This window comes from Balaenoptera physalus (genome assembly GCF_965194825.1).
Source record: "Balaenoptera physalus genome assembly, chromosome: 16".
NCBI lineage: Eukaryota > Metazoa > Chordata > Mammalia > Artiodactyla > Balaenopteridae > Balaenoptera > Balaenoptera physalus.
Window position 1 is genome coordinate 11,689,043 of NC_138898.1, and position 23,253 is coordinate 11,712,295.

General features: G+C 43.5%; 1 protein-coding gene across 9 annotated transcripts in view; it reads right to left on the reverse strand.

The window, feature by feature from the left end:
* SLC9A8 (solute carrier family 9 member A8) overlaps nt 1-17,508 on the reverse strand; it is a 67,535-nt gene extending 50,027 nt beyond the window's left edge. For 5 of the 9 annotated variants that reach the window (XR_014254881.1, XM_082430465.1, XM_082430464.1 and 2 more), the window contains exons 1-4: nt 17,319-17,404; nt 16,724-16,878; nt 15,241-15,419; nt 9,503-9,583 (exon numbers count right to left, since the gene is read on the reverse strand). Coding sequence is in view for 8 of the 9 variants with exons in the window: in XM_082430465.1 (XP_082286591.1) it covers nt 9,503-9,583; nt 15,241-15,419; nt 16,724-16,758 (295 nt within the window). In the remaining variant the exon portion in view is untranslated. The other 4 variants (XM_082430469.1, XM_082430462.1, XM_082430466.1 and 1 more) reach the window with 4 other exon arrangements.
* Between the last annotated feature and the right edge of the window lie 5,745 nt (nt 17,509-23,253).

A 23,253-nucleotide genomic window follows, 5' to 3' on the forward strand; every position in this document is an offset into this window, starting at 1 on the left:
ATACTAAGTGATTTCTATGCATTGCCCTGTTTAATATCTGCACTCCTATGAAGTGAAGGCTTTGTCGCCTGCATTTTACAGGTAAGGAAACCGAGGCTAAGCACAAGCATCACTGAGCTAGTAAATAGCAGATCCAGAATTGTTTTAAAAATGAATTACTCGGGCTTCCCTGGTGGCGCAGTGGTTGAGAATCTGCTTGCCAATGCAGGGGATACGGGTTCGAGCCCTGGTCTGGGAAGATCCCACATGCCGCGGAGCAACTAGGCCCGTGAGCCACAACTACTGAGCCTGCGTGTCTGGAGCCTGTGCTCCGCAACGAGAGGCCGCAATAGTGAGAGGCCCACGCACTGCGATGAAGAGTGGCCCCCGCTCACCGCAACTGGAGAAAGCCCTCGCACAGCAACGAAGACCCAACACAGCCAAAAATAAATTTAAAAAAAAAAAAAGTGAAAAAATGAATTACTTTATTTTTTACTTGATTATGTAACAGATGCCTATGGTACAAAATTTGAAAGGTATAAGAGAGTATGCAGTGAAAACTTAAGTCTCTGTCCCATTCTTGTTTATTTTCTCCTTCCCGGAGACCACCACCGTTACCAGTTTCTTGGTTATACTGCACATTTCTGCTGAGAGTGTCTGTACGTTTAAAATTATATACATGCATATGCATGCACATATAAAATAAATTTTAAAACAAAAGATAATACAGTATTTACACTATTCTGAATTTTTTTTTTTACTTACCACTACCTCTTAGAAACTATTCCATATCAACACATAAAGAGCTTCCTCACACTTTTTGTTTTGTTAGTGGCTGCAGTGTATTCCACTGTGCCATCCAATATGTCCTCTTGTAATGAGCGCTCAGGTGTTCTCCAGGCTTCTGCTACCACTGCCATTGCCATCTGAGTAAATACATCATCATTCCACATGTGTGAGCGTATCCACAGACAAAACTCCTGACAGAGGGGCTGCTGGGTCAAGGGTACAGGCATTTTTAATTTTGTAAAGAGCTCGTCAGCTGCCTTCTGTGGTAGATGCTGTGAGGCTCGCCCCCTCCCCTTCCCTGGGCCCATCTGTGTGAGCTGCTGTGCGTGTTGGCTGCTAGGCACTCACGGCTGTCCCCTTCTCCAGAAAACTGCCCTTAGCCGCCGAGAGGCACCTCATCATGGAAGCTGTGCCCGCCCCACACCAGCTCATAGCCACTGACTAACTGATGGGGGTCCAGAAGTCCCACTCCCTTGGTTTAAGGAGAGACAGACTCTGCTTGGCGTTCTTGCCCCAGAGCCCTCCTACTGAGGCTAGGCCAGGCCTACCCTGAGGTCACACCCACCGTTTGGCTTTCTCCTTCCCTGGTCGCGTTGACTCCCTCCGTTACAGATCTGCTCTTGAAGAGCACCCCTCAATACGTTACCTGTCCCCAAACCCCTGTCTCAGATTCTGCTTTTAGGGAGCCAACCCAAGACCACTGGTTCCAGGAGTGGAGTGGTCAAAGGAAGCAAACTCGAGGATGGGGTTCTGGAGTTGGACCACTCAGCAGCTTCCGGGCAAAGAGGATCCCAACACTGGAGGTAAAATACTGCTAGCCCCTCCCCGGGGGTAGCAGTGCCACTGCTAAGACTTTCACTTGTGGCAGACTGGGTCGGGACACTGGTGGAGGAGGCAAGGGCTCATGCAGTATCTCTGGTGGTAAAGAGGTTATGACGGAAATAATAACTGTAAGAAAAGTGGAATTGTGGTTGTTGCTGAGTGCCACCGATGCTCTGAAAAAAGAAAACAAAAGGCCCGAACAGTCACCAACTTAAAGCAAACGGTGAGAGTCAGAGGGCCTCCTTGGCAGCAGTGAAATAGACCGTCATCTCCTGCAGCTGGAGGGCCTCTAGAGCTGAAGACTGGGCACGGGTCTTAACCGCACGAGTGGCAGATCTTCAGAGAATGCTGAACTCAAGATGATAAATTTCCTATGCCTTCTCCCAGCAGGGCCCTGATAAGGAAGAAGTGGGGCTCAGACATGGGATAGGGGTGCCTAGGGAGATGCACATGAGCACCTTTAACCCTCAGGTTCCTGTGGACCTTCTAGGCCTGCAGAAGTGGTCCCTACCACCCCGTTGGAATACAGAGCTCCCAGGTTATTTCAAGATTACACAGATGCCCCAAATGAGGCAAGTGCCTTAGGTTAACTACTGCTTCCTGCATAATACAGTCCCCAAGGACACAGACCATATGGACGTTCCACAGGACAATACACTGCTCCACTACTGACATCATGCTAATGTATAGCGACAAGCATGAAGTGGCGAGGAGACGTCTTGGTAAGACACGTATGCTTCAGAGGATAGAGTTTCAGGGGCCTGCCCATCTGGGAAGTATTCAGGGGTCAAGTGGTCTGAAGCACACCAAGACACTGCCTCCAAGTAACGGAAAAGGTCTGCCCCTTCTACCGTAATAAAGAAGCACAATGCTTGGTAGGCCTTCTCCAGGTTTTGGAGGCAATATATTCCACACTTGAGAAAACTATTCAACACTTCAACCCATTTATTGGATTTTGAGAGACTGATGGTTTTGAGTGAGGCCCAAAACAGTTAGCTGCAGTTCAAGCAGCTCTGCTGTTTTCGCCATACGATCTGGCGGACCCCATGGAACTGGAAGTATCTGGTAGGAAGGGAGGCCGGCAAGCCCCAATAGGAGGGTCGCTCAGCATAGATCCCTAGGGCTCTGGAGCAAGGTCGTGCCATTTGCAGAAGAGACACATATACCACTCAAAAAACTCCCAAGGGAAAAACACGAAAAAGCTCCTGGCATGCTATTGGGCCGTGGTAGAGACAGAGCATCTGAGCATGGAACGTCAAGTGCCCAGGTGGCCAGAATCATCTTTCATAAGTGGGGTTGCCATACCTACTGTCAGGCTGGGTGGGCCCAGGAGCAATCCATTTTAAGATGGAAGTGTTATATTAGCGATCAGACTTGTGCCGATCTAAAAGGCACAAGTATGCTTTACCTGTGGCCCAGACCTCTATGTCATCTTCAGCTGTTACAGCAACATCTCTCTCTCAGCTCAGCTCCTACATACGGCCTCATGGGGAGCTCTTTAAGACCAGCTGACAGAGGAGAAAAAAAAAACCCACGCGAGGTTCATGAAACACTCGGCCAGCCTCTGATATTGGCCACTTCGGTGTCTATGCAATGGGCTCAGGAGCACAGTAGCCATGATGGCAGACATGGAAGCTGTGCAGGGCCCCTACGGCATGAACTCCCTCTCACCAAGGCTGCTCTGTAGCCATGGCCACTGCTGAATGTATGGCTGGAGAGCCACAGAGATCAACACTCATCACCTGGTGTGGTACCATCCCTTGAGAAGACCAGCCAGCTGCATGATGGCAACTCGATTACATCAGACCCCTTCCATCCTGGAAAGGGCAGCAATTCATTCTGACCGAGGCTGACACGTATGCTAGCACCACCATCCCAGGCAGGGTCCATAAGTGTCTGAGCCACCAAAGTGGGATACTGCATAACAATATGTCAACAACATGTCAAACCAAGAGACTCACTTTATGGCAAAGGAGGTGCAGAAGTGGGCATGAGACATGGACACCACACCGTCCTATCCAGAAACTGCCAGCCAGCCAGAGTGGTAAATGGCCTCTTAAAAATGGAGCTGAGGGGCTTCCCCGGTGGCGCAGTGGTTAAGAATCCGCCTGCCAATGCAGGGGACACGGGTTCGAGCCCTGGTCCGGGAAGATCCCACATGCTGCGGAGCAACTGAGCCCGCGCACCCTAGAGCCTGTGCTCCGCAACAAGAGGAGCCACCGCAATGAGAAGCCCGCGCGTCGCAACGAAGAGCAGCCCCCGCTGGCCGCAACTAGAGAAAGCCCGCGCGCGGCAACGAAGACCCAACGCAGCCAAAAATAAATAAATAATAAAAATTAAAGAAAAAAAAAAAATGGAGCTGATGCACCAGCTTGGAGGTGACATATTGTGAGGAACGGCGCACTCCTCCAGGGTGCGGTATACTCCTGAAACCAGTGGCCATTATAGGGTGGTACATCCCCAACAGGCAAGCATGGGTACAGCACACAATGGGTACACCACTCACCATCACTCTCAGGGACTCACTTAAGAGTGGGGATTCCTGCTTGGAGGATTTCTGCTTCCTTAGCCTGAAACTTTAGGCTCGGTGCGTTGAAAGAACCTGGCTCCCAGAAGGGGACATTTCCACCAGAGTTCACATAGTAAGAGTTACAACGGCTGCCGCCTGGTCACTTTGGGCTCTTTGTGCCAACAGACCAGCAGGCCTAGAAACAGGTTACCACGTTGGCAGGGATGACTAACCCTGATTACCATGAGGAGACAGCCCTGCTACTACATGATAGGGCAGAAAGGAATATAATTACTTATGTAATATGTTTTTAACCACAAATGATTTTTTGAAAATACTTTAAAATATTGTTAGCACGTTTTGTTAGCTATAATCATAGAATCACTTATGCTATAATAAGGTGATTTTGAAATTCCAGTCCTTGATGCTGCTACCTATACTAAAATAGATACTCCAAAGATAGTATTCTGAAAGACAGAAGAGCTGCCAGGAAGATGAGAATCAGGACCTCAGAGCTGTCTGTCTGTTTTCTGGGGAAATGTTGTTTATATATTTTGTTTTTAAGTGGCTTACTTTTTCAGTGGAATGTTATTCCTTTCTATTCTGTTGAGAACATTTATGTGGCGAAAGAGGAAATTTATAGAAATCAGCCCAGATGTAGCAAGTTTCCAAATGCAATCCTTTAACAACCTTTCTTCCTTGAAAGTTTAGACTACTTCACTATTCTGACATAGCTAAAAGATTTAAGTATAAAATACAACTTTAAGATGAAAAAATGCTGAGCCAAGAGCAGATGACCATAAAACTAAGGAGAATCAGAGCAAGACTCCAGGCAAAAGCATGCACTATTACACACAGAGCACACATTTAGCTAATGGCAGCTAAAGAGCAACAAGACGTTCCAAGAATAAATTGTCACCTCTGAGCCATGTTTCCAGAAACACAGAGGCTAAAAGTCCGCGCTAGCACTCTTCCTTGGAATGCGACAGCCCGGAAAATCCTTAGAGTCTAATGTGATCATTTTGTCAATGTGACAACCAATTTTGGCCTCTACCTCTGAGACAGCTACTCTAATGCCAACAAATGAATGCCTGTTTCTTCTCTAATAAAAATCAAAGTACCTGAGATTCAGGGAGAGTTACCCGTGGGACAGCTCAAGCTGCATCACAATTGGACTCTCACAGTCTAAAACATCAGGAAAGCTGTTAGTTACAGTCAGGATTCTTGCTTTAGGTTTTCTCTAAAAAAACCGTTTTTAGAACTTAAGTACAATTAGAATATAATCACTATATATGCTTTTTTCCAGAATTACCTTCAGTCAACAACTCAGGAACTGAGTGATTTTTTTTTCATTGTCTTCCACTCAAAACCCCCATTGACAAAAAGAGCCCCACTCTTAAAAAAAAAAATTTCAATCCTTTAGTCAAAACAAGGAGTTAATATAACTAAAAGCACAAACATAGTTAAGCAGGTTATGACAAGGAAGCACATTTGTGTATTCCTATTTATTCAATGATTCAATCAAATCCAGTTACTAGTTAAAATACGGTTTTTCTAACTATCAGCAGTATTCAGGCTAAACCCTGGCATTTGTAGTCAAATTCCATTCTTAACCCCATTCAGGCCTTTCCTCACTCTACGATAAAGTATGACTATGAAAAAAAAATTTATTCCTATTTTTGCTATATACAACAGAGGACAGTAGGCAGTACAACTATTTCATTTTCACTCCTTACCAATTTCAGCCCAAAATATATGAACAGTGAATCAGCACTATATGGCCAATAAAAATAAATATGTGAACTTTACTAATACATGGAAAGAACAGTAAAAAGTGAAGAACACAAAAAATGATTCAAACTCAAACCAAGTCAAGTCATCGATGGACATATGTGCATCTACACATGGTTTGGAAGAGCAGGAAGCATGATAAAAAGAGCTGGTTGTCAATGAAAAGGGTTTTTCTTCTTTATAGCTAAGTGTGAAAAAATATATATACATATTTTTAAAAGGCCCGAACTACAGAATTCCCTAAGTATAGAAAGTATCTGAAAGCTCTGAACAAGGGCCAAGGAAATAGCTTTAGAACTTCATGTTGATACTATGTTTTTATAAAGAATGAAAAAAGTCTCGATTCATTTGAAAATACAGTAAAACAGAAGCGCGGAAATGTGCTTTTTGAGTACAGATAGTGCTCTTCTATACCTACGATTTCTTAGGAACTCTGAATGTTTAACACAAAAGGCCAACAGTATCTCTAAATGACTGTGGACTAAAAAGTAACTTCTGGTTAGAAAAAGTAGGCTAGGAAAACTTACCCCTGAAAGAATGAAAACCCCGTTTTCTCTGGCAGCTTCATCTAGATTCTTTTTTGGCACAAAAGTTGGAAATTCTTGAAACGGTGGATATCTCAATATTTTGTTACACTTCACTCCAGTAGGAGAAAAAAGTTTTCCTTCCACTTACATAGCTTTATGACATACAGAACTACTTTGATAGCTTTGTCAGCGTTTCTAAATTCTAACCAAGTGTCCTCTAATATAACAAAAAATCCATTCTGGACCCCAGTACTCTCCCTAGAAGTGCTCTTAGTATTCCAATCACCTGAGTTAGCAAATAAGTACTGAAAGCAAGACTCACTTTCCATCACCCACTCCCAAGCCCTAGCTGTATAGGCTACAGTTATTTGTGCAACATCAGCGAAGAAAGAAACCTTGTGGACCGACAGCCTTTGCTGACCCCCAGCATTGCTCCACTCCATGTCCAGTTCTGGGGTGGCCATTTGGTCAGACTTCATCCTACAACTTCTGGTGGAACCAGGGAGAAGAGGAGGCCACCTTTCCCACCATGACTGCTACTGTAAGGAGAGCAAGCCTGAAGCTGTCAAGTCTTACCATGTGGAGAGAGCCCGCCTGAGAGTGAAGCCAAAACAAAGGGAAGCACTGTTGAGAATGGAGAAAACCTGAGTCCAGGAGACTTGATCCAGCGAAGTCTGAAGCTGGCACCACCTGTAGCTTTTTTGGTGCCATGAGCCAATGGGTGTGCAACTCCACCCGCACCAATATCTGTTTTCTTTGAATCATTTTGAATTGATTTTGTCCATTGAATGGAAAGAGTCCTATATCAGTTAAGATGTTTTCCTCTGCAAGTAAAAGAACACCTGACTAAAAACGGCTTAAACAATGGATGTTTATTATCTCATGTAACAGGCAGCTCTGAGATAGGTAGTTTCAGGGCTATCAATTCTACAAAACAACAGTGCAGTCAAGAATCTGGGCTTCCCATCTGTCCCCTTGGCAAGCTTCAGCATTCTGGCTTTTGTCTTTGAGCCACAGTGATTGCAAGATGGCTACCAGTGCTCCTGGCATCACATCCTCATACAACAGCATCAAAGGAAGGGGAAATTTCTCTTTTTATCAGAGAGGAAAAATGTTTCCAAAACTCCTCACCCCAGCAGCTTCCCCTTGGTCTCACTGGCCAGACCTGGGTTTCACACTGCCTGCTGCCTCCACCCCTTTGAAACAATTATCACGATGGCGAAAACCAATCTTGACCTGGAGGAGGGGCCCACCTTCCTTGAGCACACTGTGGCAAGACACCGGGTCAAAGCGAGGGTTCTGTTTTCATAGAGGGGGAAATGGCTCTTAGGTAGGCATACAACAATGTCGCTGTAAGTCCTTGTACAAGCACTGGTGTTCAGTGACCCGCAGTTACTGAAACATTCAAGAGATAGTGAGGAACCTGACATTCCAAACCAAATTAACCACCACTTAAATTTCCATGTGCACAATACCTAAATACACACCAACTATAGGTCTTATTCTTAAGAAACTATGTAAACTGACCACAAAACTGTAACTTCCTTGCAGTGGCTTTTTAAGTCTTTACTGAATGCCCCAGAATAATAAGTATTAGCTATATAGGTTATTTTCGAGGTGCCTAATATCAGGAAAGGAATGTTAACAAATGATCCTCCTCTTCTTAGAGCTCTAAGGCTCTTGTTAACTAAGTTTGTTAGAATCTGCCAGGATGTGTAGCGAAGAGCCTGCTCAACAGAGAGCAGGAACTCTGAGTAAAATTGATTTCTAACTCTTTACTGAAGATCAAAATTATCCAGTGGTACATCTGCCTTAAAATATGGCATCACCTGGGGGTTACGGGACTCAAATGAGATGGCAATGTGAAAGCTCATAGGCCAGAACCTGGCACTTAGTAGTACTGTGAAGTCCAGGGAAAATATAGGAGGGGTTGAAACAGAGTAGTAGGAATGCTGGTACTGGTAGGGGAAGGAGAATGAACAGAGTCTGATCATTCATTTCTAAAGCTAACCTAAACCATTGCTATACTGCGAAAAATACTAAATACTACACTAAACCAGATCTAAGGCAAAGAAAATTAACTTATAAAGCACCAGTGGTGATAAGGAAAATTAAATATCATCAGTAGGCAAGTGGAAACTAGTAAAAGTAACTACAATATAATAAGCTGATGAAAGCTTTGGCTGACCTTAGTGAAACCCTATTTACTATCCCTTAAGCTTCCCCACCGATCTGGATTTTAATACTTACTGAAAAGTAAGGTCCCTGCTTCATTAACCACTTCAATGAACTTACATGTGAGGTCAACTGTGATTACAGTGATTCATACATTCTAAATAGAGGCTAATTATCTTAACAGTTAATTGCCACAGGAAACAAAAGAGGGACATGTAAGTGAGGTAGAATGGAATGCTCTCTGAAGACCTTAGATCTGACTGACATTAAAGTGAGCCATTCCTCCATCCTAAACCTTAAAGTGAGAGCCTCTTCCGGCTGTAAAATTCAGTGATTCTATGAATTAACTGTCAATTATTCGCCTTAGTCGAGTGACAGCACAGCCTAGTAGTAGACCTTAGAATGAACAGTGTGAATGTTCATTTACAAAGCTAACCTAAACCATCGCTATATTGGGAAAGAATTTCTAAATATACTAAACCAGATCTACAAGGCAAAGAAAACTTATAAAGTATATATAATTTTATATATAAAATTAACTTATAAAGCAGTGGTGATAAGAAAAAAATAAATATCATTGGTAGGCAACTTGAAACTAGATATAAAGTAACTACAATATAATAAACGGATAAAAGCCTTGGATGTGCCCTGAGGGTGGTTCTAGAAGTAGAAAGGGCTCTCAAGTTGGATAGAGGGGCTTCTATGTGACCTTTAGGAGGTCATCACCCCTCTCTGAGCCCCCAGTGTCCTCATCTGTAAAATGGGATCATAACATCCTCATGGCAGCTTGCAGTGACAATGAAATGAGCTCAGGTATACACCACATCTCTTGTGGTTCCTAGCACTTTGGAGGCACTCAAAAAGTGGTATAGTTAGTGCTTTTATTATAGGATCATCAATAAGCACTTACCTAAAGAGACAACAGCAACGCTCTCTGGCAGGAAATGTAATCTGTATCGGATCAGTAGATGCACCAATATGATGCAGATAGCTGTGGGAAAAAATAAGACATTGTTAAAACAGCCCAACTTTGTTTTTTTATTTTATTTATTAGTTTTTTAACATCTTTGTTGGAGTATAATTGCTTTACAATGGTGTGTTAGTTTCTGCTTTACAACAAAGTGAATCAGCTATACGTATACATATATATCTCCTCCCTCGTGCGTCTCCCTCCCACTCTCCCTAACCCACCCCTCTAGGTGGTCACAAAGCACCAAGGTGATCTTCCTATGCTATGCAGCTGCTTCCCACTAGCTATCTATTTTACATTTGGTAGTATATATAAGTCCATGACACTCTTTCACTTCGCCCCAGCTTACCCTTCCCCCTCCCCATGTCCTCAAGTCCATTCTCTACGTCTGCGTCTTTATTCCTGTCCTGTCCCTAGAAAACAGCCCAACTTTGAATGATAAACACCAAGTCCAAGGCAGGGGTTATTTCTAGGAGGCTGTCAGGGAAATGGACAACTGACAATGACACAGTAAACTTCAGCTGTATTTTCAATTTCTTATTTCTTAACCTGGAGGTAGATGCATGGTGTTCATTACATTTTCTCTGTATTTCTTTACATGCCTGAACTAGTTTGTTTTCCAGTTGTTGAAAGAGCAACAGACATCCACCTCTATTCTAAGCTGTAAACCTTATACAACCATTTAAAATTATTCAAATTTCCCTGATTCTGAGAAATGATCCTCAGTGGTGAGGAGGAAGTCAATGAAATCAATCACTTTTATGCAACTAGAGCTGCAACAGAATACATGTTGACACAAAGTATCTTGCCACCACACGATCTCTTTTAAGGCAGAAGGAAGTGAGGGTGTTTTTAAAAAACAGAACAAAGGTAATATTGGTTTGGTGATAAGAGCATCAGAGACCTGAAGATGGGGTGCTTGCTCCCCAGATGGGTACTGGGGCTCCCACTGGTTGAGGGCTTCCCATGAGCCAGGCACTGCCCCAAGCACTTCCCAAATGCTATCTCATTTGACCCTCAACACCCCCTCTGAATGAACTGTTATCACCACTACCTCCTTTGATTAAAGATAAAAGCCGAGGCTTACAGAGGTCCCACCGCTGGTAGGCGCGGCAGGGTTGAGCTTAATTCCAACCCTGTGCCCTTAATCCTGGGCACCCACCACCTCCCTCCCTGCAGCCTCCATTCCTCAACCAGCAAAATAAGAATAACATCTGACTTTCCTCACAGGGGCGTTGTCATGAAAGAAAAGAAACAAAAAGATGTAAAACTATTTGAAAGGAATACATATTTCTGAACCAAAAAAAAAAGCACACTTTTGCATAAATAACTCCTAAATGTAATTTCAAGACCCAAATGTTAGTGTGCATGTCTTTTTCTCTTACTAGGCACCTAGGTGGTATGCCATCTCATCAATCAAAGTATTACCTTGATAGTACTAAAAATAAATGTGTTGCCTTTTTTTTCTTTTTTGCAAAAGGAAATGTTTAAACAATCTGCACGGCTGTGAATTGGCCACCCTCAGAGCCCACACTGACAAATTAGATTATCTTTAGTCCCACCAAGAAGCACCAGGTGGCCAGAGAAAGGAAACAGCTGTAAATACAGAAATTTTGTCCTCCTTTCATTCTGTGCTCTAAGCTATCAATCTGTGGTGTTATTTTATTATAAATATTTAGCCTAGTTAGAAAAATCCTACATTAAATACTAAGAGCAAGAAAAAAGTTCCAATGCATTAGTACATGAAACCAATGAGAACGCCTATTGCCTAAAAAGGCAGGCAGGTAAGCACATAAGTAGACAGAAAATTGATCTAAGGAGTGGAATCAGTTTCTGCTTTCTTTGCACCAAGCTGGATGAAAAAAGTTTACAGTTTATTCTCATAAATCACACAATTTGCAGCTTTAAGAGCAAAAGAGAAAACTCTATCAATGGAGAGAGCTCCATGTAAGAATGATCAATGCCAGGGAATGGTCTTCAGCTATAAAAAGAAGGAGATCTGCAAAGACAACCCATAGAATCGGAGAAAATATTTTTAAGTCATATGTCTGATAAAGGTCTAGTGTCCAAAGTATATATAGAACTCTGACAACTCAACAACAAAAAGACAACACAATTTTAAAATGGGCAAAAGACTTAAACTGACATTTCTCTAAAGAGATGCAAATGGCCAATAAGCACATGAAAAGATGCTCATCAGCATTAATCATTAGAAAAATGCAAATCAAAACCACAATGAGATAAAACTTCATACCCACTAGGATGGCTATAATCAATGTAACAAGTGTTGACAAGGATGGAGATAAACTGGAACCCTTGTGCATTGCTGGTGGGAATGTAAAATGGTGCAGCCTCTGTGGAAAAGTTTGGCAGTTCCTGAGAAAGTTACACATACAGTAACCACTTAACCCAGCAATTCCACTCCTAAGTATGTACCCAAGAGAAATAAAAACATATGCCCACATAAAAACCTGTACAAAAATGTTCATAGCAGCACTATTCACAATAGCCAAAAGGTGGAAACAACCCAAATGCCCATCAAGTGATGAATGGATAAATATAATGTGGAATATTATTCGGCCATAAAAAAGGAAGGGAATTCTGACACATGCCACAACGTGGATGAAGCTTGAAGACATTATGCCAAGTGAAAGAAGCCAGACATAAAAGGCCACATATTGTATGGTTCCAATTGTATGAGATATTCTGAGTAGGCAAATTCCTAGAGACAGCAGAAAAGTGTTTACCAGAGACTGAGGGGACAGAATGGGGAGGGACTGCTTTTAATAGGAACTGGGTTTCCTTTTGGGGTGATGAAAATATTCTAGAACTAGATAATGGTGATGGTTGCCCAGTACTGTGAATGTACTAAATGCCACTAAATTGTGCACTTTGAAATGGTAAATTTTATGTTATGTTTATTTTACCACATATACATCCTTTTTCTTAAAAAAAGAATGAGGTAGATACAAAAAGACTAACATGGAAAGAGCTCCAAGACATTCTGTGAGATGAAAAGGCAAGTTATAGGACCCCACTTATATTAAAACAAACTCCAAACTATATGTGCCTGTTGGTGTGTATGTGCTTACGAATGTACACATGTATATATACACATACAATTGCATGTTTTCAAGTACACTTGGGAAAAAACAGAGCAAGAAGGGACAAAAACTTCTGTGTCATACGGAGGGTATGAGTAACACAAGTTAATGTGTTTCCAATTTTTCATGCCTGAAGTTTTAATTACAGAAAATATATTGAAACATAGGCATGTCAATTTTAACAACTCCATTAAATTTAATGGCCCATAAAATGTGTCAAATGATGCTAATAGTTAACTCTAAGTCAATAATAATGACTCACTATTGTCTCTGTGGAGTCAAAGATCAGCAAGGGTTAAGTGTAAGTCAACGGATTTCAAGCTTCTAAAAGTCAAAAGTAACAAGAGTTTTGGCATCCTTTCCACCCAAAAGTTACAATTTCATTTGACTTGACTAAAATAGTAAACAAAAGTGGTTAAATCCATTCCAGGTTATGAGTTCCTGAAGTCTAGAATAATCTATGGACTATTTCCCTCAATTCACTAGTGAATATTTAGTGAGCTGGCAAGTTACCTATTAACAGCCTTTTTTTTTTTCTTTATCAGATTTACACTGTTTGGACATATAATCACAAATAAATATACAAGATACTTAATAATTTGTTGATATACAAGAACAGAGGAAAAAAATGCCTTCAAATTCACTTAGAAAGCATTCCACTCTGCTAATGCATGCTGACCTACACATAAAAAGTGGAGATACCAACTCATCAACTGATTAGGTGAAAACAGAAACCATCTGACATCAGTATGACTCTAAAGTGTAGGTTTATGATCTGTTTGAAGAGAAGACAATCCAATAGAAATATGCAGCACTACTAAATACAGTTCAGCCCTTTTTGGCCTCAAAGAGGCCAAAAGTGGGCAGGATTCTGTCTGGATTAAAAAGCACATTATAAAAACCTGTTTTGTGATCTCAAGCACAAGCTAATCCTAGACGCTCCACACCCTGAAAGTTACTTTGAAAGTCTTATCTTTTTCACCCTCCTGTGAAAAAAGTGATTACAAAACAGAAGTTTTTTTCCCCAAGGCTTGCCTTTTGTATTCCCTAACATATCATGCTGACAACAATGTAAATAGACTAATAATACTCTTTCAGGTTTAAGGATTCAGGTACTAAAGACTTCTTGATCAAGGAAAGAACTGCTTTTCTTCTCTGTATTCAACTACTGTAACAAAAGGAAGAGAAAAGAAAAGAAAACAAGATTCCTTGATTGTTAAAGAATCCCCAAGAAATAGAATTCAATTACGCTGAAAGAGTAAAAAATTATTTGGGCATATCAAATCTAAATGGACATTGTACACTTGTGGTTTGTGTACTTTTTCAGTATACAACTTATAAGTTTTTTAAAAACTATGAAAGACAAGGATGAGTCCTGGGATTTTAAATAAAATTAGTATCTTATTAAAATTATTTAATTAACAGAGTCTGAATAGAAATGTGAAAGAAGTTACACTTTTCCTCAAAAAAACAGTCCTAATAGCCATCTATTATGGCTATGGAAATACTCTGCACTTTTCCATTTTTTTGTACCTTCCTTTCTTCTGAAAAGATCTAATCAGAAATATGACTCAGTATCATTAAAGAGAAGCAGAAAATGTAAACCTTCCAACTTCACTCTTCAAACAAGAGTTTGGAGGGTCATATTTGAAGCTATTTCTTCCTTAGCTGATCCAAAGTGGTTGTGCAGTTTCAACTGGGTCTTCTGGTCTAAAACGGGTATCTATTGTCCATAGTCTCTGGGAGGCAGCTAAGTTATTGCCTTTTACCTAAACTTCTTGACCGATGTCTGGCAACCTGGATATTAGCCTCTAGTCTCCCCCAAACCAGGTCTGTCAATAACTTCACCTCTCTGGGCCTAAATTTCTTCACCTGTTAAAGGAGGAAGTCGAATAAAATGAGATTTTCAGTTTGAGAGAGTGAATCTGTTTAAAGAAAAACATTATATAGGTGAATAACAGCACAGGTGGTACACAGATATGGCAAAGGTCATGACCATTTGTTAATGGGAATGACGGAAGTTAAGGAAAACAGGGTGCTAGGGCAAGGGTGTCTGATCTTCTACTCGCAGCAAACCTCTTCACTAGGTAAAATTTTACGTGGAGGCCTAATGGGTACAAGGGACAAAACGCTGCTCTGGTCAGAAAGCTGGACGCTCTTCCATTTCACGCCCCACCCCACCTCCTGCTCCCACCACTACCTACACAGAAACACACACACACACACCCAGACTCCCATAAGCAGAGTCTGAAATACACTAAACTAGATGCTCAAGGTTCTCTCTAGAGCAAGAATTCTTTACTTCTTCCTTTCAAAGGATGTCTAAGATATATAAAGGGCTCTTCAGAATTGCTCAGCCCAATGATTTTATAAAGAAAAAGGAGCGCCCTGTTATGATGTTATGAACCGACTGATCGCTGACCCTCAGCGTTTGAAGTGCAAACCAAACAGGAGGGAGACTTGACAAAGTCAACAGGGGCTGACACGGGGTTAACCATACAGAGAGCACACACAGACACTCAAAGTGCCAGATGACGGCGTTTCCGCACGCATTCACCGCGGACCCGCGTTCACCTAGGACGAGGAGGCTGAAGAAAATGGTCATGCCGCTCGACTGCTCCTCCTGCTGGGCCTGCTCCCCCGTCTGCACCGGGAGGATGGGCTTGGCAGGGGTCGGGCGCACCAGTTTCGTAGTGACCACCAGGGTGGTGTGAAGGGTGACATTGAAACCTTCATGAGTTGTATTGGGGAACCTGTTGGAGAACATAAAAAGCAGCGGAATTAGACAAAGGAAAAAGGGCCCCGAGTTATCAACACATGCACAAACCAGACAAGAGAACTTTGGCACAGAGCTTTATGGGATTCACAACTCTTGCAACCAAGAGGCAGGCCTCGGAGAGAAACTGATTAGGAAGATTCCTGCCTGCTGCAGCACGAGGGCACCAGTGGCCTCAGGTACTCTGAACACAAACACTTAGAGGACAGGGACAAGGGGAAATCAGGACCGGTGTAGAATCAAATGCTGCCTGCTCTTTGGCACTTAATGGGGGATTTAAAGGGAGGCAAACTGGAGTCTCATCATATTCCAAGGTCCAACATTATTTACTAAGTGCCTTATTTCTCCAGTTTACGTTCTTTTCCTTGGATGGTATCTGCAAATTGAAGAAGCCACTGAATTTGCCCAGTTGTTGATCTGGTCGGAATGCTCTACCCTACTTTACAAAAACCTTCTGAGTTCAAAAGGCCCAAATGTAATCCCCTCTGTAATACCCTCCTCCACGCTACTGCTGTGTTCCTCACACTATCTCCTCACACTGTGTTGGGACTGTAAACTAGCATGATATTGACATAATGATCATTGTAACTGTGATTATAACAGCTAATGTTTTTTTGAGTACTGCTTCAATCCAGGAACCAGGTAACATACCAACTCTCATTTAATAGGCATAATAAGCCTGAGGTGGACACTACTACTTTCTCTTTTTTACCCATGAATAACAAGCTCGGAGAGGTTGCATAACTTGGCGAATATCAGTCAGTGGCAGAATCAAGCTTTGAGTCCAAACTTGAAATCACTGAGTCATACCACCTCTTTTGCTTTGTACTGCTGAGGCCCTATTTAGTGTCTGGGACAGAGAAGATGCTCAATAAGTAATGTGACCAAATGAAATGACCACCAGGCCAAAAGACATACATGAAAAGTTGTCAGGTGAGGAAGTCAAATTTCAACCATGGGGTTGGTTCCTTGTTCATTTTCACATACTCATTCCACAAACACAGATGGGGCACCTATAACACGCAACAGACTGTGCCTGGCAGGTATGTAGATGGACTAAGAGTGGTCCTTCCCCAGCAGCACCAGGAGGACAGAGACACCTTCACCCACTTTATCTCATCTTGTACAGTTAGCTCCCTTGCTCTCCACACTCCAGCCATCCTGCCATTCTTTCTGTCCCTCAAAAAGGCACTAGGCTCTTTCTTGCTCCTGGCGTTTTGCACCTGCTCTTTCCTCTCCTATCCCTCCTTCTGGTCACTAAGGTTTCATGTGGCACGTCACCTCTTCCCGAGAAGCCTCCCACACGCCAACACCATTCCGCTTCCTCCAGAGCAATGAAATCATCTCGTCTATTTATGGTCTTCTTTTTCCACTAGAATGGAAGCTCCCTGAGAGCGGCTCCTGGTCGGCCTCCTTCACTACCATGTGACCAGGGCCTGAAATAGAGTAGATGGCCACCAGTTAACGAATAAATGAAACTCATTGAAGGAAACAGATGTGAAAAATAGTCGTTACAATGGAGGAGGTGACTGGCTACGTAAGGGGTGCGGCTGGGGGACTTTATGGAGGCGGCGAAGCGCTGCGTAATCAGCGGATGCGAAAACTGGGAAAGTGAAATTTGACCTGCGGTTTCCGCAAGACGGCTTTCGAGACCTACGCTGGGCAGCCGATCCCTAGCCAGAGGGTCCAACCTCAAGGAGGTTGCACGGCCCAGGCCCGTCCCTCCAGCCCTCCTCGCAGGCGCCGGCATGGTCAGTCCTGACCAACCAGCACAAGGAGCTCCGCCTTCTGGGGCCGGAGGGCGGCCTGAGGTGCTCGCAGTCACTCGATGGGGCCCAGCCCTGCCGCCTCCGCCGCCCAGGAAAAGCCCACTCACTCCTCTTCCGCCATCTTCTCCCCAATCCTGCGGAGCCTCCGAGACCACCGAGCCGCGGGGCTAGCAGGGCCCGCTTTTGCTTCCGGCTTCCGCTGGAGGCGCGGAACGGGGGGCGGGATCTCGGCTGCGCAAGGGCGGCACTTCTGCCCTTTCGTCTCTATGGCCCGAGGGTGGGAGGTCCTCCGAGAACGTTCAGAGCATCGCTCTGGCCTGAGTCTTTTGACCTTACGGCCCTACGAGGTTCCGGTTTTTCCCTTCCACAGGGTAGGGACGTTTTTGGGGAAACTCCTGTGAGGTCCCTGTGACTCACCCTGAAAGCAAGCTCTTTCTTCTCAGTGTCCAGGAATTCGCCATGGTAAAATTGGAAAGGAAGCGTCTAGCGTAAGCTGTGCAGAGGGACCCCAGGAGTATACTTCCTCAGTCTGTTTTCCCCAGCTGTGAAGAGGCCTAGCCACCTGGGTTTTGCAGAATCGTGCGGTATTCTGTCTGTAAACATTTATTGAGTTCTGACCATATGCCTATCGTTAAAATAGGTGATGATGATCTAGGGATAGATCATTCATTAATTTGTTCATTGTCTCAACAAATACTCATTAGACGCCTATATGAGCTTAGCAGTGGTCTGTGGGGTTGGGGATACAGGAAAGAACAAGGTGAGCTTGGAGGGGTAGGAAGAACCCCATCGGGAGAGCTGGTACCCTGTTATGAGGCCTTTGGGTTTGACACCACCTCTGCTGCTACCTCCCTTCCTAGTGGAAACCATCGTATCTCAGCAGCTGTGATAGCTGCTTAAACCCTCTTTCTGACTCTGCTATTGTTCTTTAAGCTTTTCCACACATCGGCCTCAGTGATCCTTTTGAACTGCAGTCACGCCGCTGCTCAAAATGTACACTGGCTTCCAATCTCAATCTGAGGAAAAAAAAAACTTAGAGAATCTCCAAGACTGAACCCTGTCCCCTTACCCCCGTGAGGTCAATCCCCTCTTCCCCTCATGCACACTTTCCACTATGGTCACAGTGGCTTCCTCGGGGTACCTAAAACACACCAGGAACACTTCCACCCATGTATTTGCTGAGCCCTTAGTCAAGGATGCTCTGCTCCTAGGCCGCCCCTTGGCTCCCACCTTTCCCACTTTCGGGCTTTTTGTTTACCCTTTTTTTGTGCATTATACCTTCTCTGACCACCTTGTCTAAAACCCAAGCCCTCTTCCCCTCCCTCTGTTATTCCCCTCCAGAACACTGAACATATTAATAGTACATGTTTTACTTATATATTCGTTTATTGTCCTTCTCCCCATGAGAATGTAAACTTCTGAATGCAGAAGTCTTGTTCTCTGTTTTATCTCCAGTGCCTGGAATAGTATCTGGCATATAGTAGGTACTCAAGAAAAAATGATCCTTGAATAATCCATTTTGAGTTTATTTTTGTGTATGGTGTTAGGGAGTGTTCTAATTTCATTCTCAGAATAGGAGAAAATATTTGCAAATGAAGCAACTGACAAGGGATTAATCTCATGCAGCTCATGCAGCTCAATACCAAAAAAACAAATAACGCAGATAAAAAATGGGCAGAAGGGCTTCCGTGGTGGCGCAGTGGTTGAGAATCTGCCTGCCAATGCAGGGGACACGGGTTTGAGCCCTGGTCTGGGAAGATCCCACATGCCGTGGAGCAACTAAGCCCACGTGCCACAAACTACTGAGGCCCACGCGCCTAGAGCCCAAGCTCTGCAACAAGAGAAGCCACCGCCATGAGAGACCCGCGCACCGCAACCAAAAGTAGCCCCCGCTCGCGGCAACTGGAGAAAGCCCGTGGGCAGCAACGAAGACCCAATGCAGCCAAAAATAAACAAATAAAATAAAAAATGGGCAGAAGATCTAAATAGACATTTCTCCAAAGAAGACATGCAGATGGCCAAAAAACACATGAAAATATGCTCAATATCACTAATTATTAGAGAATTGCAAATCAAAACTGCAATGAGGTATTGCCTCACATCAGTCAGAATGGCCATCATCAAAAAAATCTATAAACAGTAAATGCTGGAGAGGGTGCGGAAAAAAGGGAACTCTCCTACACTGTTGGTAGGAATGTAAATTAGCACAGCCACTGCAGAGAACAGTATGGAGGTTCCTTAAAAAACTAAAAATAAAACTATCTATGACCCAGCAATCCCACTCCTGGGTATATACCCAGAGAAAACCATAATTCAAAAAGATACATGCACCCCAATGTTCACTGAAGCACTGTTTACAGTGGCCAGGACATGGAAGCAACCTAAATGTCCATCGACAGAGGAATGCATAAAGAAGATGTGGTACATATACACGATGGAATATTACTCAGCCATAAAAAAAGAACAAAATAATGCCATTTGCAGCATGATGGACCTAGAGATTGTCATACTGAGTGAAGTAAGTCAGACACAGAAAAACAAATATCATACGATATCGCTTTTACGTGGAATCTTAAAAAAAGGGTACAAACGTACTTATTTACAAAACAGAAGTAGAGTCACAGATGAAGAAGACAAACTTATGGTGACCAGGGGATAAGAGGGGGAGGGATAAATTGGGAGACTGGAATTGACATACACACTACTATATATAAAATAGATAACTAATAAGAACCTGCTGTGTAGCACAGGGAACTCTACTCAATACTCTGTAATGGCTTATATGGGAAAAGAATCTTAAAAAAAAAAAAGTGGATATATGTATATGTATAACTGATTCACTTTGCTGTACACCTGAAACTAACACAACATTGTAAATCAACTGTACTCCAATAAAAATTAAAAAAAAAAGTTGTTAGTTAACTCCAGAAGTGTTAGGAAACAGAAGGGTTTTGAAAAGAGGAGTGCTGTGGAGAGCTGGGGGTGGAGGCAAGGATGGAAGATCTCAGACCAGCTAAGAGGCCTTTGCAATAATCTGGGCGAGAGCTAACGGCACTTTGGATTAAGTTGATACCATGGGTATGGTAGGAATGGTTGGACTGTGGGTGGGTATTGAAGGCAGGATTTGCTGATGGACTGTGGCCCGTAAAAGAAAGAGAGGAGTCAAGGATGATGTCAAGTTTTGGCCCTTGAGGAGAAGAGCTCTGTCTGGCTCAAAGGCAAAGTCCTCTGCCACGCCAAGACCTCTAAGCCTGTTGTCAAAGCTAACTGAGAGAATGGGCTCTGTGGGTGTGGTGCTGGGCTATTGTTTCCTTAATTCTTTACATTTCTTTCAGGCAGAGATTATCATCAGTGGTAAACTGAAGCACAGAGAAGTCAAGCCACTTGCCTGAAGTCACACAGCTGGCAAATACTGAGTCTGGGATTCAGGTACAGAGTCTTTGGTTTTAACCAGTACCCCCTGTTGCTCCTCACTGCCTTAATTTCTCTGGCTCTAAAATGGGACTAACATTTCCTCCATTAGCACAGAGCCTGGCAGGAATGAACTGGCCCATAAAGGATTGAGAACTGGGTTCTCTCTGAGCCACATTTATTAACTGAGAGCTTGAGACTGTCACTCTTCTTCCAGCCTCAGAAAACCCCACCTGGCTGGAGTCAGGCCCCCCTGGGCTGGAGGTAGGCTTCCTTGCATTGGGCCACAAGCTGTGAGCCAGTCAGGATGAAAGCAGGGCCCTGAATTCATCGAGGGCTGTCCCGTTCTCCTTGCCATGCCACAGATCCTGCTATCATGGCCAGATCTGGGCTTTGTGCCTGTCCTGGACCTGCTGCCAACAGGGGGGCCGTAGAACACCTGCTCTCAGGACTGTGAGCCAGTCCCAGCCCTTCTCACCTATTCCTGGGAACGAATCTAAACTCCCCGGTCACTGTCCCCAGCAAGGCAAATAAAGCCTTTCAACATGCAGTTCCTGGGTTCATGTGCCATGCCAGGCTGAGAAGGGACAGGCTCTGGTGCCAGGCAGTTCTGGCTCTCTACCCCGATTCAGGACCTGTGGGCTCTGACCCTGGGACACCACAGCACCCTCAGAGCCTCAGGGCCCCATCATAGTTTTGACAGAGCCCCTCTTTGGAAGGCTGTTGTAAGATTAGAGAGAAAGCTTTTGCCTTGGTTCTCTGTTCTCTGCCCTCTTACCCCTAATCTTCCTCTTTCCTGCCATTCAGGTCTCAGTTTAAATGTCACCTCCTCAGAGAGGCCCTCCCTGACCACTCAGTCTAAAGCAGGGGTCAGCAAACTTTTTTTGCAAAGAGCCAGACAGTAAATATTTTAGACTCTGTGGGCATTCTGATCTGTGGCAACAACTCAACTCTGCCATTGCAGTGGGAAAGCAGCCATCGAAGATTTAAATAGGCATGGCTGTGTTCCAGTAAAACTCTATGGATATTGAAGTTTGAATTTCTTATGATTTTCACGTGGCACACAGTGTTCTTTTTATTTATTTTTTCAACCATTTAAAAATGTAGAAACCATTCTTAGCTCACGGGCCATATGAAAACAGGTGGCAGTCTGGATCTGGCCTGCCGTGGGCTGCCAACCCCTGGTCTAGTCTTAAACGTAAGTGTTTCTGAGACACTTATAACTATCAGATATTTTTTCCCTTCTTCCCTCCCTCCTTCCTTTCCTTCCTTCCTGAGTTTATCATCCATTTCCCCCTCTAGGATATAATCTCCTTGAAAGCAGGGAGCTTGTCTCCCTCTCTCTCCTTTCTTCTGTCCTTTATCTCTTCCAACATTTTTTGAACACTTTGTACCAGACATTATTCCAAGTGCATTATGCTCAGTAATTTATTTAATCCTTTTAATAACCCTATGGGGTACACTGATTAGCCCAATTTCACACATGTGGAAACTTGAAGTCTTGATCATCATTCTGTTGTTCCCAGAGTTTAGAAAATGCTGAAGCTGTCAACAGAACAGAGGTACCAATGAAAACTTTTGAACAAATATGATATTTCATATTTTTTAAAAAAGGGAATCAAAGTGGTTACCATCAAGTGGTTATTAGTCAAGGTTCAATCAGAGAAGCAGAACCAATAGGAGATATTTATTAAGGGATTTATTGCAAGGAATTTTCCAAAAACAACACAGATTTATTATAATTCTATAGGTTAGAAGTGTCATGGGGCTAAACTCAAGGTGTCAGCAGGGCTACATTCTTTTGGAGGCTCTAGGGGAGAATGTGTTTCCTTGCCTTTTCCACCTTCTAGAGGCTGCCCACATTCCATGGCTTTTGGTCCCATCCTGTATCTTCAAAGCCAGCAATGGCATCACTCCAACCTCTGCTTTGGTCATCACTTCATTTCTGACTCTGACTGTCCTGCCTTCTTTCCTTTATAAGGAGCATTGTGATTACCTTGAACCCACCCAGAAGGATCTCCCCATCTCCAGATTAACTGATTAACAACCTTAATTGCCCCTTGTCATGTGACATAATATATTTACAGGGTCCAGGGATTAGCATGTGGACATCTTTGGGAGGTATTACTCTGCCTCCCATGCCATGGAAAAATAAGTTCTGTGTTGGCTTTCCCTGTATTTTTTCTTACCATTTAGCATTGTGTCATATTCATTTACACATGGGGGAGATTTGGGAATAATGTTTTAAAGCCTGTTGACATTAGTGTTTTAATCTGGCCCTGGCCGCTTAGCAGGTAATAGGCACTAGAATTACCAGGCACAAATGAAAAAATTGGGCTTGTAGAATTCAGTGGAGTCAGGTGCAGTAGGTACTCCTGAGAGATTTTGTGAAAAAGTACAGATTCCAGTCCTATCACAGACCTACTGGATCGTGGGCATGGGGCCTTAGAATCTGAATTTCTTCTTGGCTCTCCCCTACCCTTACCATACTCTGCTAGTGCCTGCTCATAACGTCTTGGAGGGTCTTACTGCTGCCTAAGGGCTTCCTCTCGGCACAGTACAAGCCAGCTGTGCTGGGGAGTTGATGCTGTCAGAGCACCCCTCAACCAGTAACTCGAAAGAGTTGGAGGA